The 16,763-nt window shown below is 39.7% G+C and overlaps 1 protein-coding gene across 3 annotated transcripts in view; it reads right to left on the minus strand.

Moving 5' to 3' along the window:
* The window catches only part of CEP120 (centrosomal protein 120), a 76,570-nt gene extending 61,780 nt beyond the window's left edge, over window positions 1-14,790 (minus strand). The window contains exons 1-5 of one of the 3 annotated variants that reach the window (XM_025389304.1): window positions 14,707-14,790; window positions 14,142-14,222; window positions 9,283-9,439; window positions 6,964-7,078; window positions 3,382-3,523 (exon numbers count right to left, since the gene is read on the minus strand). In XM_025389304.1, coding sequence (XP_025245089.1) covers window positions 3,382-3,523; window positions 6,964-7,078; window positions 9,283-9,439; window positions 14,142-14,190 — 463 coding nt within the window. In that variant the 5' untranslated portion in view covers window positions 14,191-14,222; window positions 14,707-14,790. Of the gene's footprint in view, window positions 1-3,381; window positions 3,524-6,963; window positions 7,079-9,282; window positions 9,440-13,659; window positions 13,768-14,141; window positions 14,523-14,706 lie in introns of those variants that run through there. The other 2 variants (XM_025389303.1, XM_025389305.1) reach the window with 2 other exon arrangements.
* Window positions 14,791-16,763: the final 1,973 nt, after the last annotated feature.

A 16,763-nucleotide genomic window follows, 5' to 3' on the forward strand; every position in this document is an offset into this window, starting at 1 on the left:
AATCTTCAACAAAATATTAGCCAATCAAATCCATCAGTGTATAAAAAGAATTATAGGCCGGGCATGGTGGCTCACACCTGTAATTCCAGCACTTTGGGAGGCTGGGGTGGGAGGATCACTTGAGCCCAGGACTTCGAGACCAGTCTTGGCAACATAGGGAGATTCCATCTTTACAAAAGGTTTTTAGAAAGAAAAATATACACCATGATCAAGTGGGATTTATCCCAGGTATGCAAGACTGATTCAACATTCGAAAATCAATTAATGTAATCCATCACATCAACAGCCTAATGAAGAAAAACAAAATCACATAATCTTATCAATAGATGCAGAAAAAGTATTTGACAAAATCCATTATCTATTAATGATAAAAACTCTCAATAAACCAGAATTAGAAGGAAACTTCCTCAATTAATAAAGAATATTTAAAAACCTGCAGCTAACATTATACTTAATGGTGAAAAACCTGAAGCATTCAAGATCAGGTACAAGACAAGGATGTCCCCTCTCACCACACCTTTTCAACATCAAACTTAGAGCCTTACTAATACAAAAGAAAAGGAAAAGTATACAGATTAGGAAAGAAAAAATATAATTGTCTTTGTTCACAGAGGACATGATTACATAAAAAAGTCTGTGGAAAGAATCAACAATGACGACGAAACGAATTTAAATAAAGGCCAGGTGTGGTGGCTTATGCCTGTAATCGCAGGACTTTGGGAGGCTGAGGCAGGCAGATCACCTGAGGTCAGTAGTTTGAGACTGGCCTGGCCAATGTAGTGAAACCCTCTCTCTACTAAAATACAAAAATTAGCTGGGCATGGTGGCATACACCTGTAGTCCCAGCTACCTAGGAAGCTGAGGCAGGAGAATCGCTTGAACCCAGGACACAGGGATACAGTAAGCCAAGATCACACCACTGCACTCCAGCCTGGGTGACAGAGCAAGACCCTGTCTCAAAAAACAAAACACGCAAAACACACACACACACACACACACACACACACACGAGATTATAGCAAGGTTATAAGATACAAATACACAAGTCAACAGTTTTCTTATATGCCAGCAATGAACAAATAAAATTTACATGAACACCCCCAAAAATAAAGAACTCAGATATAAATCTAACAAAATATGTAAGATCTGTATGAAGAAAACTATAAAACTTTGATAAAAGAAATCAAAGAACTAAATAAATGGAGTGCATGTTCACAGACAGGAAGACTCAATATTGTCAAGATGTCAGTTCTTCCCAACTTGATCTACAGATTCAACACAATCCCAATAAAAATCCCAGCAAATTATTTTGTAGATACTGACAAACTAATTCTTAAGTTTATATGGAGAAGCAAAAGAATCAGAACAGCCAATTCAATATTGAAGACAAAGAATAGAGTCAGAGGACTGGCACTGACTTCAAGTCCTACTTGAAGCTACAGTAATCAAGACAGTGTTGCATTGACAAACAAACAGACAAACAGATCAATGGAACATAATAAAGAGACCAGAAATAGACTCACATAAGTAAAGTCAACTGATCTTTGACAAAGGAGAAAGACAACGCAATGGAGCAAAGAAAGTATTTTCAACAAATGGTGCTGGAACAACTGGACACATATATGCAAAAAGTGAATCTAGACACAGACCTTACGACCTTTCCAAAAATTAACTCAGAAAGGATTACAGACCTAAATGTGAACTGCAAAACTATAAAAGTCCTAGAAGATAACAAAGGAGAAACCTAGATGGCCTTGGGTGGTAGCAATGATTTTTCAGATACAACTACAAAGGCACAATCCATGAATGCAACAACTCATAAGCTGGACTTCATTAAAATTTAAAACTTCTGCTCTGGGAAAGACAATGTCAACAGAATGAGAAGTTAAGCCACATACTGGGAAAACATATATGTAAAATTCATATCTGATAAAGAACTATTATCCAAAATATACAAAGAACTCTTACAATTCAACAAGAAAATGAACAACCCAATTTAAAAATGGGCCAAAGACCTGAGCAGATACCTCAGAGAAGATATACACATAGTAGGTAAGCATATGCAAACATGCTCAACATCCTATGTCATTGAGGAACTGCAAATTAAAACAACGAGATACTATGATATACCTAGTAGAATGGCCAAAATTCAAAACACTAACACCACTAAATTCTGGTAACAATATGGAGCAACAGAAATTCTCACTCATTGCTGGTGGGAATGCCAAATAGCACAGCCACTTTGGAAAGTAGTGCGGATATTTCTTACAGAACTAAACATACTCTTACCACATGATCCAATGACTGAAATCCTGGAAATTTACCCAAACGAACTGAAAACTTCTGTCCACATAAGAACCTGCACACAGATGTTTACAGCAGTTTACAGTAGCTTTATTTATAATTGCCAAAAGTTAGAAGCGACCAAGACGTCCCTTAGGAGCTGAGTGAAAAAATAAACTGATACATCCAGACAATTGACTATTACTCAGCACTCAAAAGAAATGGGCTATCAAGCCATGCAAAGACATGAAGTAACCTTACATGCACTTACGACTAAGGGAAAGAAACCAATCTGGAAAAGGCTGTATATGAAATTATTCCAACGATATGACATTCGGGAAAAGGCAAAACTATGGAGACAGTAAAAAAGATCAATAGTTGCCAAGGGGGCTGGGAGGAGGGAGGAATGAATAGGAGGAGCACAGATGATTTTTAGGGTAGTGAAACTACTCTGTATGATACTACAATAGTGGATACTACGAGTCATTTACATTTGTCAAAACCGATAGAATGTACAACACAAAGAGAGAAACCCAATGTAAAACTATGGACCCTAGGTGACACTGATATGAATGATGTATGTTCATGCACTGTAGCATCACCACTCTGGTGTGGCATGTTGACAGCAAGCAGGCTGCAAATATGTGGGGACAGGGAGTATATAGAAGAACTCTCATTTCTCTCTGCTTAATTTTACTGTGAAACTAAAACTGCTCTAAAAAATAAAGTGTATTAATTAAAAAAGAAAAAATATAAAGGTTTTGTTAAACTACAGTTGAGTTAATAAACAGAGAACAGCATGACCATTTTGGGCTTTCCTGTACTCATCCTAGGAAGAAAATTGTCCTAAGTAGCAAATTTTTAAAACTATACAACATTGTGCTTTGTTCTATTACATAACAAATAAAGAAAAAAATGTCCTAAGATTTGTAAACAAGAGCTAAGAGCAACAAGTGCTGCATGTGTAACAATGTCACAACACTTGTCTGATGAACAGTTTACACCCTGCATATATCTCCCTATAACACTCCCCCTTCCTAAAGCTCTAGTCCAAAGATGGAACTTCTCAGAGAATGTTTTTAGAGATGATGCACAAACCTTTTCCATCTCGAGGGGGAGCCCCCTTTGCTTTAAAGCTATCCACTGGTGCCTTTGTATCAGTTTCCAAAGCAATACTTATCTGTATCTCAGACTTGAATTTGGTGTATTTATTACTCAGCAACTGGTACCATTTTGGTGCCTAGAGAATAACAAAATAACAAAACACCTACTAGTTAATAAGGGAAAAAAAATATTGGGAAATGCTATATGGTTCTAAATAAATTTCTTGTAGCTTTTCAGTACTTTATCCTCTATAAACAATTTTTTTTCACATTTTTCTCAAAACAAATTAATCCTCCTCAGGAAGCCATCAACTGAATTTTCCTCTGGAAAAACTATGTAGAAGTTTAAATTGTTTTCTTTGCTTGTCTTCTATGCTTCAAGAGGTAAAATATTAAAAGGAAGAAAGCATAATATATTTCTTTCTACCTTTCACCTTATATCCCCAATGTCACTCCATCCCTTAAGCAACACAAAAAACTACCAGTTTTCTAATTCCTTAACCTCTATCTTCTCACATTTTAAAAGTATACCTTTTCTTTCTGCCACAGACCTGCTTCGTTCTGCTTATATCAATAAGCAAAGGAAAATCTTGGATGGATGGCTCATGCCTGTAATCCCAACGCTCTGGAAGGCCGAGGTGGGCACATCACTTGAGTCCAGGAGTTCAAGACCAGCCTGGGCAACATGGCGAAATCCCGTCCGTCTCTACTAAAAATACGAAAAATTAGCCAGGCATGGTGGTGCACACCTGGGAGGCTGAGATGGGAGGATTGCTTGAGCATGATAAATTGAAGCTGCAATGAGCCATGATCACACCACTGCACTCCAGCCTGAGCAACAGGAGTGAGATCCTGTTGCAAAAAAAATAAATAAATAAGAAAAAGAAAAAAGAAAATCTTATTAGTGTTAATAAAAAGCATTAACAAAATACTAAAGTCAAGGCCTGATGGAAGAGTGGTGGATTATGAACCAGGTACTTGACTGATACTGAAACAAAACCCTTCTTACAGAATAAAGCATCCTAAATTATTTTAATATCCCCACTAGACCAACCTCAGAAATTCTAGTACTCAAGACCGCCTGAAATACATCATGCCTACATATATTATTAGTGCAGGAATCACTGGTCAGTGGGAACACCATCTCAATACTTGGAAACAGCATTTTTTACTCTGATAATTTGTTATATAAAGATATAGTAGATGGTGCTTATATTGTCTTTGTTATATAAAGACATTAATAAATGGTGCCTATACTGCTATTTTACATTCAAGTCATGTTTGATAAGTAAAACAGAATTAAGTAGGCCATAGGTTTAAATAAAAATCAACAACCTAAGTTTTTAAAGATAAAAACGCATAATGCAGTTTATTGATGTATTTCTTATGACAAATATGTTATAATTTTGAATATAAGCCTGAAAGAAAGATTTCCAGCTACTCAGAGAATTGATGACTTTTTCTGTTACATAACTCAGAAAAATAAGTCTGGATTTTTTTCTGTTTATATTTATTTACAGAGAATCAATTTATTTTGAGCTTCAAATATTGTACCATCCAATTTCAAATATTTATGCTGACAAACAGGAGAAAATAAGCAATACAGCATTTGGTTTAAATAACTGAGCCATTTCTCCCTAACTTTGATTACAAATACGTTGACAAACTGTCCTAGAGGGCAAGGGGACAAGGAATGCCAAGAGTATTTAAAGGCGTGACCTCATCCCTCAGATACCCTCCTAAGAGGATTTACCTTCTCTGCAACTAAACTGACTGCAGAAGTGTCTTCTAGACACTTGCACGTTACATGAGAGAAGGTGGTTAAGAGAAACATCAAGAGCCCAATCAAGGCCCAGGGTCTAAAACTAAAGAAGGAAAAACCTTTTCAGATAAGATTTAGGGGCAGAGAGGTAATGAGTACCAAGGATGGGAGGAAAACAAGTCCTCTTTTAAAGCATTTTAAAATTGCAGTTTCTTTTAAATTATTCCAACCTTGGGCTAGGCTGACTGATCATATGCAAATATCATTGCTATCAGCAGCAAAAACGTTAGTAAGAGATAAATTTTTCTTCACAGAATACCAATTTAAGATTCAAATCAAGAAAGGAGTTTTAAATAAAAGAGAAGATATTATTTTAATTTTTTAGCTTTTTTTCCCCCTGAAGAAAATTATGACCCAAGACAAGCAGAAACATTGCAAGGGAGGTTTCTAAAGGCAGTCACATACGAAAAGGGCAGAAGAGACTCAAAGCCCTAAGCAGCGGTTGGGCGCGGTGGCTCACGCCTGGAATCCCAGCACTTTGGGAGGCCCAGGCAGGCAGATAATGAGGTCAGGAGTTTGAAACCATCCTGGCTAACATGGTGAAACCCCATCTCTACTAAAAATAAAAAAAAAAATTTAAAAAAAATTAGCCGGGCGTGGTGGCAGGCACCTGTAGTCCCAGCAACTCGGGAGGCTAAGGCGGAAGTATGGCGTGAACCCAGGACTCGGAGCTTGCAGTGAGCTGAGATAGCGCCACTACACTCCAGCCTGGGCGACAGAGCAAGACTCCATCTCAAAAAAAAAAAAAAAAAGCCCTAAACAGCACCATGTTAAATAATAAAAGTCACTATCACAGGAATCAGGACGATTCTGAGTTCCTTTTCTTGGGAGTAGTGGGGCAGAGAGAGAGGTACTGGTTAAATAACATCAAGTGTGTTTCAATAAGTTCACTTGCTCTGACTGCTATGCAAGGAGCAGGAAGCAGGGAGGCTATTATGATAGCCAAGGTAAGAAACAATAGCAGCTGAGTTTGGAGTGGCAGCAGTGAAAAGAATAGCAGAGAGATCAGGAGGGAAAAAACCAACTGGAATAGGTGGTTATGGGGGAAGGAAAAGGAAAAATGTCAAGGAAGACTTCTGTATTTCTAACTTGTAAAACCGAAAGGGGAGTGGCGACAATTCACTGAAGCAGGAAACATTGGAAGAGGATTAACCACCTTTAAAAGGAAAGCTCAGGGGCTAGGCATGTTAAGCTTCTGATAATAGCAACTTGGATACAAGTGAGTTCAGAGACTTTTTTTGAGAAAGACAGTTCTTGGCCAAGGAAATGATTAAAACGTTGAGATTTTCTAAATCTAATTCATAAACTAAAACATAAGAACTGGCATACTGACTGGGTGCAGTGGCTCACGCCTGTAATCTCAGCACTTTGGGAGGCTGAGGCAGGCAGATCACCTGAGGTGAGGAGTTTGAAACCAGCCTGGCCAACATGGCAAAACTCCAACTAAAAAGACAAAAATTAGCCAGGCATGGTGATGAGCGCCTGTAATCCCAGCTACTCAGGAGGCTGAGGCAGGGAGAACTGCTTGAACTTGGAAAGTGGAGGTTGCAGTGAGCCAAGATTGTGCTACTGCACTCCAGCCTGGGTAACAGAGACTCCATCTCAAAAAAAAAAAAAAAAAAAAAAACTGCCATGTTGGCTTAAGCCTATGATTGATCAGGTCTAGTATTTCACGTCCTTTTCATCAATCTGTTATCTACTGAAAATAATCAACTGTCTAACATAATCATTAGCAAAACATCAAAAGGGCAATACCTGCTTTGTTTCTTGGGCGGTTCTTAAATCCAGAACGATGTAACCTATGGTTTCCTTGGCTGAAGTTATAGGATCCAAGGCAAAACACTGGAGTTTGATAGGAGTACGTTGCAGCCTATAACAAAACATGTGATAAATAAAATGGTTTTTGCTTAATAAACTTTCTATTAGCCTTGAAAATATTACCTATTATCAAGATACTTATAATTTTGTTGGATAAAACTATATCTATTTTATATTGTCTAAAAAACTCTTCAACAGGCAAGAACTAGGCCAGGTGCAATGGCTCACACCTGTAATCCCAGCACTTTGGGAGGCCGAAGCAGGCAGATTGCAAGGTCAGGAAATCGAGACCATCCTGACCAACATGGTGAAACCCCATCTCTACTAAAATACAAAAAAAAAAAAAAAAAAAAATTAGCTGGGTGTGGTGCCACGCACCTGTAATCCCAGCTACTCAGGAGGCTGAGGCAGGGGAATCACGTGAACCTGGGAGGCAGAGGTTGCAGTGAGCCCAGATCACACCACTGCACTCCAGCATGGGCGACAGAGCAAGACTCCAAAATTAAAAAAAAATAAAAAAAAATAAAGAGGCAAGAACTATTAATTATATCTACTAACCTCTACACCAACTAAATATTATACAAAACATGTCAACATATTTTACATTCTTTCATCTAAGAAGCCATCACGTAGGTCAATGTTTCTCAAGCTTCTGTAACGTGTAAAACTTTCTGAAAGTAAAAAATTATCATGAATTTTCAGGATCTATTTTATTTTTCTTATACTGCAACATATATAAAATTAGAAATACATGCTTATAGCTCTTTTGTAGCTAAAAAACAAACAGGAATATAAAATAAATTAAAATTTAAATTAATAATTTAAGACAATATTCTGAAAGAATGATATTGGCTTGTTTAGCATGGGCTCTGTTTTAGTTGGGAACCCCTAAACTGGCTCATGCATTAAGCTGAATAGATTTTGCCATTGCTTTTATCTAGTGGAATTATTATAGAACTGCACTTAGCACAAACTCATCACTTATAAATTCAATTTATCTGTATTTTCTCAGCCTACAACAATCAGAGTGGTACTAATCTGGCACTAACAAAATGGAAGCTCTAACAGCTCATAGCAGGACTCCATTACAGACACCACTAAAAGGAAATCCAACATTGATATTCTCTAAAGATGCAATAATTCTTCAAATAAATCCATGGACTACTCTAGCAATAGAGGCAAATTGAGTTTTCCTTGCTTTAACTTTCCATTTTGATTTAATTTAGTACTGAGAACAAGCAAGTATTAAAGTGACAACATGTTTCCCAGAAGAAAATATATTTTTAATCCTTTAATAAATAAGAGTATTGCTTTTATTGTTGTTGCTTGCTTCCAGTCACAGAGTTCACATAAAAGATATACTATAAGTCTATTTTATATACTAATAAAGTGGTTTTGTTTAAAATCAAACATAAATTAATTAGAAAGAAACCTTGATAGAATTACTTTCATAGCTTTTCACTGGATACCCCTCTATATATCCTTGGCAAGCCAGGTAAATATACAATAAGTAAATTAACAGAATTAATGAATTCCAACCATATTTAGTACTGAGTAGGTATCATCAAGGTATTTCTAGAATATCTACTGTCTCACACATAAGGAAAAAAAACCCCAAACAGCTCAGTGTAAGTGTAGTGTAAAAGCTTAGGCTTTGGAGCTGGACTGGCTGGGCTCTACCACTACTAAGCTAACAGACTCAAAGCAAGTTACTAATACTTAACTTATCAGGCCTCAGTTTCCTCATCTATAATACAGCGGAAATAAAAATATCAGCTTCATAGTGTTGTTCTGATGTTTAACTGTTTTTGTTGCAAAGCACTTTAAAAATTTCCTGTCACATTTAAAAAAACACTCAATAACTGTAATTATTACTATAACATAATGAGAGATACAAAATTTATAGGTTGAACATTCCTGATTTGAAATGCTCCAAATTCTAAAACTTTGAGTGCTGACGTAATGCCACAAATGGAAAATTCCACACACAAGCATTTAACACATACTTCATTTTATGAAAAATTTATTTAAAACATTATGTAAAACTACCTTTGACTATGTGTATAATGTAAAACACAAATAAATTTCATGTTTAGACTTGGGTCCCATCCCCGAGGTATTTGATTATGCAGATATTCCAAAAATCTGAAACACTTCTGGTCGCAAGTATTAAATACTCAACCCGCATTTATTTATAACAGCCTGAAAAACAAGAAACCAATGAAGAAGCTACTTTAAAATGAAAATGATAATCACCTGTGCTGATGAAGTGCCTTCCTGTCAATTTCCCAGGCTAACTCAGTAGCAAATTCTGGCTGGTCAGTGTGGTCCACAGGATCAGTAGCCAACTGTTCTCCATCAAACTTTGCTTCCACTACAAGCATATGCTTTGGACGTTTGGGGAAATGGCGACCTGGAGAAACAGAATATACAGATTAATCAAAAGTGTACAAAAATCAAACAGGATCATTTAGCATGTATTTTTTTGTTTGGTTGGTTTTTTTTGAGATGGAGTCTTACTCTGTTGCCCAGGCTGGAGTGCAGTGGTGCAATCTCAGCTCACTGCCACCTCTGCCTCCCAGGTTCATGCGATTCTCCTACCTCAGCCTCCAGAGTAGCTGGGATTACAGGCGCATGCCACCAAACCCAGCTGATTTTTGTATTTTTAGTAGAGACAGGGTTTTGCCACGTTGGACCTCCTGACTTCAGGTGATCTACCCGCCTCGGCCTCCCAAAGTGCTGGGATTACAGGCATGAGCCACCACGCCCAGCCTAGCATGTGTTTTTTAAAACTAGTATCTGTTAAGTGTGGTTGACATTCCATAAGCTACCTCACTAATGCAGGCTCACATATACACCCACCTTCATAATTCATAAGACACATGAATCAAATAGAAAGCTATAATTTACAAATATGTGCTTCTCAAACATTAGTGTGCACATGAATCACTTAGGGACCCTGTTAAAATGTACACTCTGACTCAGTAGATTTAGGGTGGGCCTAAGATTCCACATTTCTAACAAGATCCAAGGTGATGTGAATGCTGCTGTCCTTGGTTCTCACTTTCAGTAGGAATGATCTCAACAACATCTGGAATTAAAGACTTACTGTGATTACATGAATTTTAGATATTACTATAGCAGTACTTAATAGAGAACAGTCATCTGAAGAGCTGGGAAATAAATTAGTAAAAAACAAACTTGTCTGCATCTTAATTTTTCCGTTAACTCAGTTAAGAATACTTTCCTGGTGAAATCCTGTCTCTACTAAAAATGAAAAAATTAGCCGGGCGTGGTGGCACGCACCTGTAGTCCCAGCTACTCGGGAGGCTGAGGCAGAACAGCTTGAACCCTGGCGGCAGAGATCACAGTGAGCCGAGATCGTGTCACTGCACTACAGCCTGGGCAACAGAGCAATACTCTGTCTCAAAAAAAAAAAAAAAAAAAAAAGCATACTTTCCAAATTAGCTACAGAAAAATAGCCACATAGATTCCTTCATTCTATTCTCAAGGACAACATTGTATACTATCAAGAAGTATTCAAATATTCTATCTACACATCACTTTTCATTTGTACTGCTAAACCCCATTTCATCAATGTTTACTGAAGACATATTCAGAGTCAGGTATTATATCAGACGGTGGAGTGCAAAATGAGTAAAACAGAGTACTTGCTCTAAAAAACCTGAGGGTCTAGTTAAGAGAAACAACCAAAAAAACTGAAAACAGAAAGCTAAAGAACATCAACGAAGAAACACTAAGAATCTTGCCCTGAGTCAACTAGTCCTCCTGTTTATAAATCTGGTAAGGTGGATCCTAGTGAGAGGAATTTTATCCACTGATTAATAAAGAAATCCCTGCTGCTACTCACTCTGGCGCAAGCTACTTGTGGGGGAAGTGTAGGAATTAAGCTGTTAAAAAGACCTTGACTGCTAACCTTGTGAGTTTAAGCCTGAGGCTCTCACTGAAACTGTATTGGGAGTATTAACACACATCACACAGCTCTCCCAACTAGCATTAACAGAGGCCCCTCTCAGGACCTCATTTCTGCTGCTCCAAAAGATACCCAGTTTCCCCAAATGAAATGTCATATATGTCAAAGAACCTATATTTTCCACATTATTAGAACCAACAGCTTCCAATAAGCTTGAGAACAGAGGATGTGAAGTGGAACAAACAGGTGCCTGCCTCGCAGCGGACAATGATACAGAGAGAATAGAAACCGTCTTCTTCCTCCTTGGAATCTAGTACATAGCCCAAATTTTGTTCATGGTAAAAGCTTAACCATTTTCTTTTGAATAAAGGGCATTTCTAAAAGTGTAGTCAAGAAATTGCAAGTAACTCTTAAGGGCTATAGTCCCGAGTCCTCCACCAAGCCGAAGAGCTGGGAATACATGAGGGGAAATGAGACTGAAAAGGTAGGCAAGAGGTCTACCACAAAGGGCCACGTATGCCATTCTGAGAAATACAGACATAACCCTTTACGACACTGAAGGACTTTAAGAAAATCAGATTTGCATTTCAGAAAGATTATCCCCAGTGAGTAATGGAGGAAGTCTAGATGTTTCTGGAAAGGAAGAAAACATTCAAGAATCAGACTATTGAAAAGATTATTACAATAAGTTAGGTGGATGATGAGCGCCCCTTACCAAGGCACTCACAATGGAAACTCATTCATTCAAAAACTTACATGTAGAATCTATTATTATTCAGAAATAAAATCAATTTTACATGGTGACCATTTGGAAGTTAGAAATGGAGAGTGAATCCAGGCTGAGGATGACTCCTAGGTTCTTGGCTTGAGGCAACAGCATGGTTATGATGAATGGAAATACAGTACAAACAAAAGAGAAGAATAGTTTGGAGGAAGGACCACATGCTAGTTTCGGGTATGTTTGTGGTAACAACCTAACTGACATCCTTGACTCCAGGTTCTCTTCCTTGCACACTGCTACTAAACTGAACTCGAGAAAAGTATTCTATTTAGGAATACATGAGGCCAATCTATTTCTTAGAACATTAATTCTAAACTGGCTTTCAAGGCCTATTTGCTCTAGTTGTACAAGCTCATTTCTTACCATGACATTTCTAAATATTCACCCTGGTCATCTTGCTGATCTTTTCAATGTTCCACCCACCATGCTCACCCTGGCACAAGTTACTTGGTTGGGAATCAAGCTGGTCAGAAAGACCTTCACTGCTAACGTTTTTAGTTTAAGCCTGAGGCTCTCACTTGAAACTTTGTATCAGGAATATTAACACACATGGCACCGCTCTCCCAGTTAGCACTAATAGGCCTCTCTCAGGACCTTATTTTCTGCTGTTCTAAAACCAGCTTCCCCAAATGAACTGCATGTATGTCCTGGGTTGTCAGATTGGCCTGGGTCGTCCATAGAATTCAACTGTCACATATCTAAAGCTCACTTATTACTTAAAGAACTTCAGCCATCCCGCCCACCCTACCCTCAAACCTATATTTATAATCCATATCACATATTTTAAATATATTATACCCCAACATATTGTGTCCTGTGATCTCCCCACATGGACAGACCTCTACATCCTTGGAGGGAAAGTAGATGTTTGTTTTCTCATAGCATGGTCAGTTTTAAGTCTAAAAAGTGTTGTTGGCCGGGCGCGGTGGCTCAAGCCTGTAATCCCAGCACTTTGGGAGGCCGAGACGGGTGGATCACGAGGTCAGGAGATCGAGACCATCCTGGCTAACCCGGTGAAACCCCGTCTCTACTAAAAAATACAAAAAACTAGCCGGGCGAGGTGGCGGCGCCTGTAGTCCCAGCTACTCGGGAGGCTGAGGCAGGAGAATGGCGGGAACCCGGGAGGCAGAGCTTGCAGTGAGCTGAGATCCGGCCACTGCACTCCAGCCTGGGTGACAGAGCGAGACTCCGTCTCAAAAAAAAAAAAAAAAAAAAAAAAGTGTTGTTAACCAAATTTGAAGGTTATTTCAGTCCTGCGTTTTTAAACAATAAGTAACCTAACAGCTAATAGTGCTCCAAATCTTTATGGCTTCTGGTCAGTCTCTTGTCCCAAAATTCAAAGATTAGGATTACAATGTTTCCTTTGCTCTCGTCCCTCACACAGCGCCAGGCCTTTATAAAATACTCTCCCATGGGGGAAAGAATGCAGCCAGGCCTCTGCTCTGGCTCAAGATGACTCCTTCTTAACATATTATTCATAAAGTGTCCTCAATTCACCTGTTATCTCCTCTGCTCTCCACTTTCTTGCAAATCTGTTCTCCAACTACACTGAATGTAAGCAACATTTACTGAATGAATATAATGAAGCAAGGCAAAACGTGTCTTGCTTTTCCATACTTGAAGTGCTCTCTGCTCTTCCCTTTGCCTGGAATGCCCTTCCCTTTTTCACCTGACAAATTCCTAACCATCTGTAGGACCCAAAAAAACGCCACCTCCTCTGGTGAATCTTCCCCAGTTTCCTCAGACAGAGGTGGTCATTCATCAGGGTCTTTCATATCCCGATGAATTATTTGCTGACACACTCTCCAAGCTACATCCTTAGCTTTTTAGAATCAGGACTGTTATTATTACATTCCCAGCACAGTGTCTGACACTCAATGAGTCCCCAATAAACAAATGTCATTCACTCAAAACACACTTTTTAAGAAATGTATAATATACCCTCTTAAGAACTGTAGTCCCCTGAGTCCTCCACCAAGACGTGTAAAGGCAATTGCCTCCGCAACACTCTGGAATTGCAGGAAACCTGTATTCAAGTCAAAGCTCTTACAAGTGCTATTATTGGGAACCGCTGATCAAAACGCGCTTCTCAGGACCACGTTCAGCTCATATATAAAAGCCATCGACGTGCTGCTTTGGATGAAAATCGTTTTCTCTAGATTCTCTGGGGCTATGGCTAGTCACGCTAAATATCACTTATTCCTAATAGCGCGCATATCCCTGGAGAGATTTTTAAATCAATTGCCTAACAGACTTCACTACGTACAACTTTGAACAAGTCTGTGGGGACCATAAAAACACAGATGACAGGGTTCCTAAGGTTAACAAGGCCTCGGTCCCACACTAATCTTTTAAAACTCGGGAGGCAGCAGTTGCAAAAGCAAGCCTCAGGCCGCTCACCTTCTAGGATGGACACGACGATGAGCAGTTGGTCGGATTTGGAGACCATGGTTGCGGTGGGCGGTCTGGGGGCGAAGTCGCCTGGGGGAAAGTGAGGTCCAGGTGAGTCGCGGGTAATCCGAGACCCCCGGCGGGACCCCCACTGCCCGCCCCGGGTCCCGGTCCCTGATGCCCGGACCCCGCTCCGCAGCCAGGTCCCACCGCCGTCTGCTGCAGCGCGCCCGGCTCCTCTGCCCCGAGCCGCCAGCCCAGACCCTAACTCTGCCCCGACTCAAGGAAAAAGCCGCTCTGCAGCCCTGCCAGTCTGCAGGCAGAGACGAGCCCGCCGCCCGAGGACCTTTTGCCGCCTGCGTAGCCGCTTTTCAAACGCCCCGGCCGCCGCAGCGGCAGCCGCCGCGCCCAGCTTCCGCCTAGCAACCAGGCCCGCAGGCCCAGTGCCCAGGGGAGGTTGGAGGACAAAGGGTGATAGAGACAGAGCAGTCAAGGCTAGAACGCCCGTCAGCGAGCTTCGCCTCCCGCCCTTTTACGCTCTGTTCCAGAGCCCTAAGGGGGACGCCTTCATTACCTCACAGCGCCCTCTGCTAGCCGGACGGGGAGAGGCGGACGACTTGGTGTGGGACCAGCAGCGCAGGCGCACTACTGCTGTAAACGCTTCCTGAAACTGCGTAGCCTTTAAGGAGCAAGAGTGTAGCGTATTACGTGCTTTGTGCCTCAGCGACAACCTGAGAGTTGTGTTAGTGGGAATTAAAAAAACAAAAAAACCTAGCTTAGTTGAGGTACCCAATGTCAACACTGCTTAAAAAATTAAATCACAGAAAAATAATAACTTAAATCTAAACTCTAAAGTCCCTAAATCGTGCTCACGCGGCACCTCAAATTTCCGACCTTTGAAAACAAGTAGCGTCAATACGGTAATCACAGTACTTGTTGGAGCTGACGTAAACTCCCCGAGAATTTCCTGTCCCTTAAAAATTCCCCCTAAAACAAAAACATTGTCACGTGGGCAATGAAATATAAAGGTATAGGTTCTTCCACCCCCGATCACAAAGTTACTAGGAAAGTCAAAACCAAACATAAACAAGGCATTGAGATGCTGTCTGCCGACCCTTTCCACTTAACGTCTCCCAAATTCAGACTTAAATGGTTCAAGACTTGTAAAGGGAACGGCCTCCTAAATACTACTCAAATAGCATGAAGCATGTATTCAAGTCAAAGGCAAAATTCTTTTCGAGGTTATCTAGCTTGAAACCTAAATAACCAAATTGGTTGGAGCGATCGTGGACACTATTATAAAGTTTGGGAAAGATTCTGCTTCAGAAAACAAAAGTAAATCATAATAGAAAAATAAAGCTGTAGAGATGGCACTAGGTAGTGGACATAAGTCCGGCTTCTCCTATTACTTTCTTGTTTTGTAAATGTAGAAGTTATTTTGAGAGCAAATAATACAACATCACTATTGTTTTCTTCTTCCTCTTCTTCTTCTTTCTTCTTTGCTTTCTGCCCAAAAGAAAAAGAGAAATATGTGGAGACTGGACTAATTACTTCTAAGGCTCTTTCAGGTCTTGTCACAGGCATTCTTAAAATGAAGCACTATTCAATGTAAAATCAAAGTAATGATCTACTTTGTATTCATCATTGAACAATGCATGATTTTGTGGAAGATGTCAAACATACTTTAAAGAAAGCAGAATGATATAATGAACCCCCAGGTACCGAGACCCCAGCTTCGACAATTAACAACTTAAGACCAATCATCTTCATCTGTTATATTATTTTTAAGGAAATTCCCAACATCACATCAATTCATTTTTTTGGATACGTACTTCTAAAAGATGAAGACTTTTTGGCCAGACGTGGTGGTGGCTCACGCCTGTAATCCCAGCACTTTGGGAGGCCGAGGTGGGCGGATCACTTGCATCAGCAGTTCGAGACCAACCTGGCAAACATGGCAGAACTCCATCTCTACTAAAACTACAAAAAGTAGCCAGGCATGGTAGTGCAAGCCAGAAATCCCAGCTACTTGGGAGACTGTCACAGGCATTCTTAAAATGAAATAAAATTATTTTCTTTTTTTTTTTTTTTATTTATTTATTTATTTTTTTTATTTTTTTTCATAAATAAATAAATTTATTTATTTATTATTATTATACTGTAAGTTGTAGGGTACATGTGCATAACGTGCAGGTTTGTTACATATGTATACTTGTGCCTTGTTGGTGTGCTGCACCCATCAACTCGTCATTTACATCAGGTATAACTCCCAATGCAATCCCTCCCCCCGCCCCCCTCCCCATGATAGGCCCCGGTGTGTGATGTTCCCCTTCCCGAGTCCAAGTGATCTCATTGTTCAGTTCCCACCTATGAGTGAGAACATGCGGTGTTTGGTTTTCTGTTCTTGTGATAGTTTGCTAAGAATGATGGATTCCAGCTGCATCCATGTCCCTACAAAGGACACAAACTCATCCTTTTTTATGGCTGCATAGTATTCCATGGTGTATATATGCCACATTTTCTTAATCCAATCTGTCACTGATGGACATTTGGGTTGATTCCAAGTCTTTGCTATTGTGAATAGTGCTGCAATAAACATACGTGTGCATGTGTCTTTATAGCAGCATAATT

Source organism: Theropithecus gelada, chromosome 6 (genome assembly GCF_003255815.1).
Source record: "Theropithecus gelada isolate Dixy chromosome 6, Tgel_1.0, whole genome shotgun sequence".
Classification (NCBI taxonomy): Eukaryota; Metazoa; Chordata; class Mammalia; order Primates; family Cercopithecidae; genus Theropithecus; species Theropithecus gelada.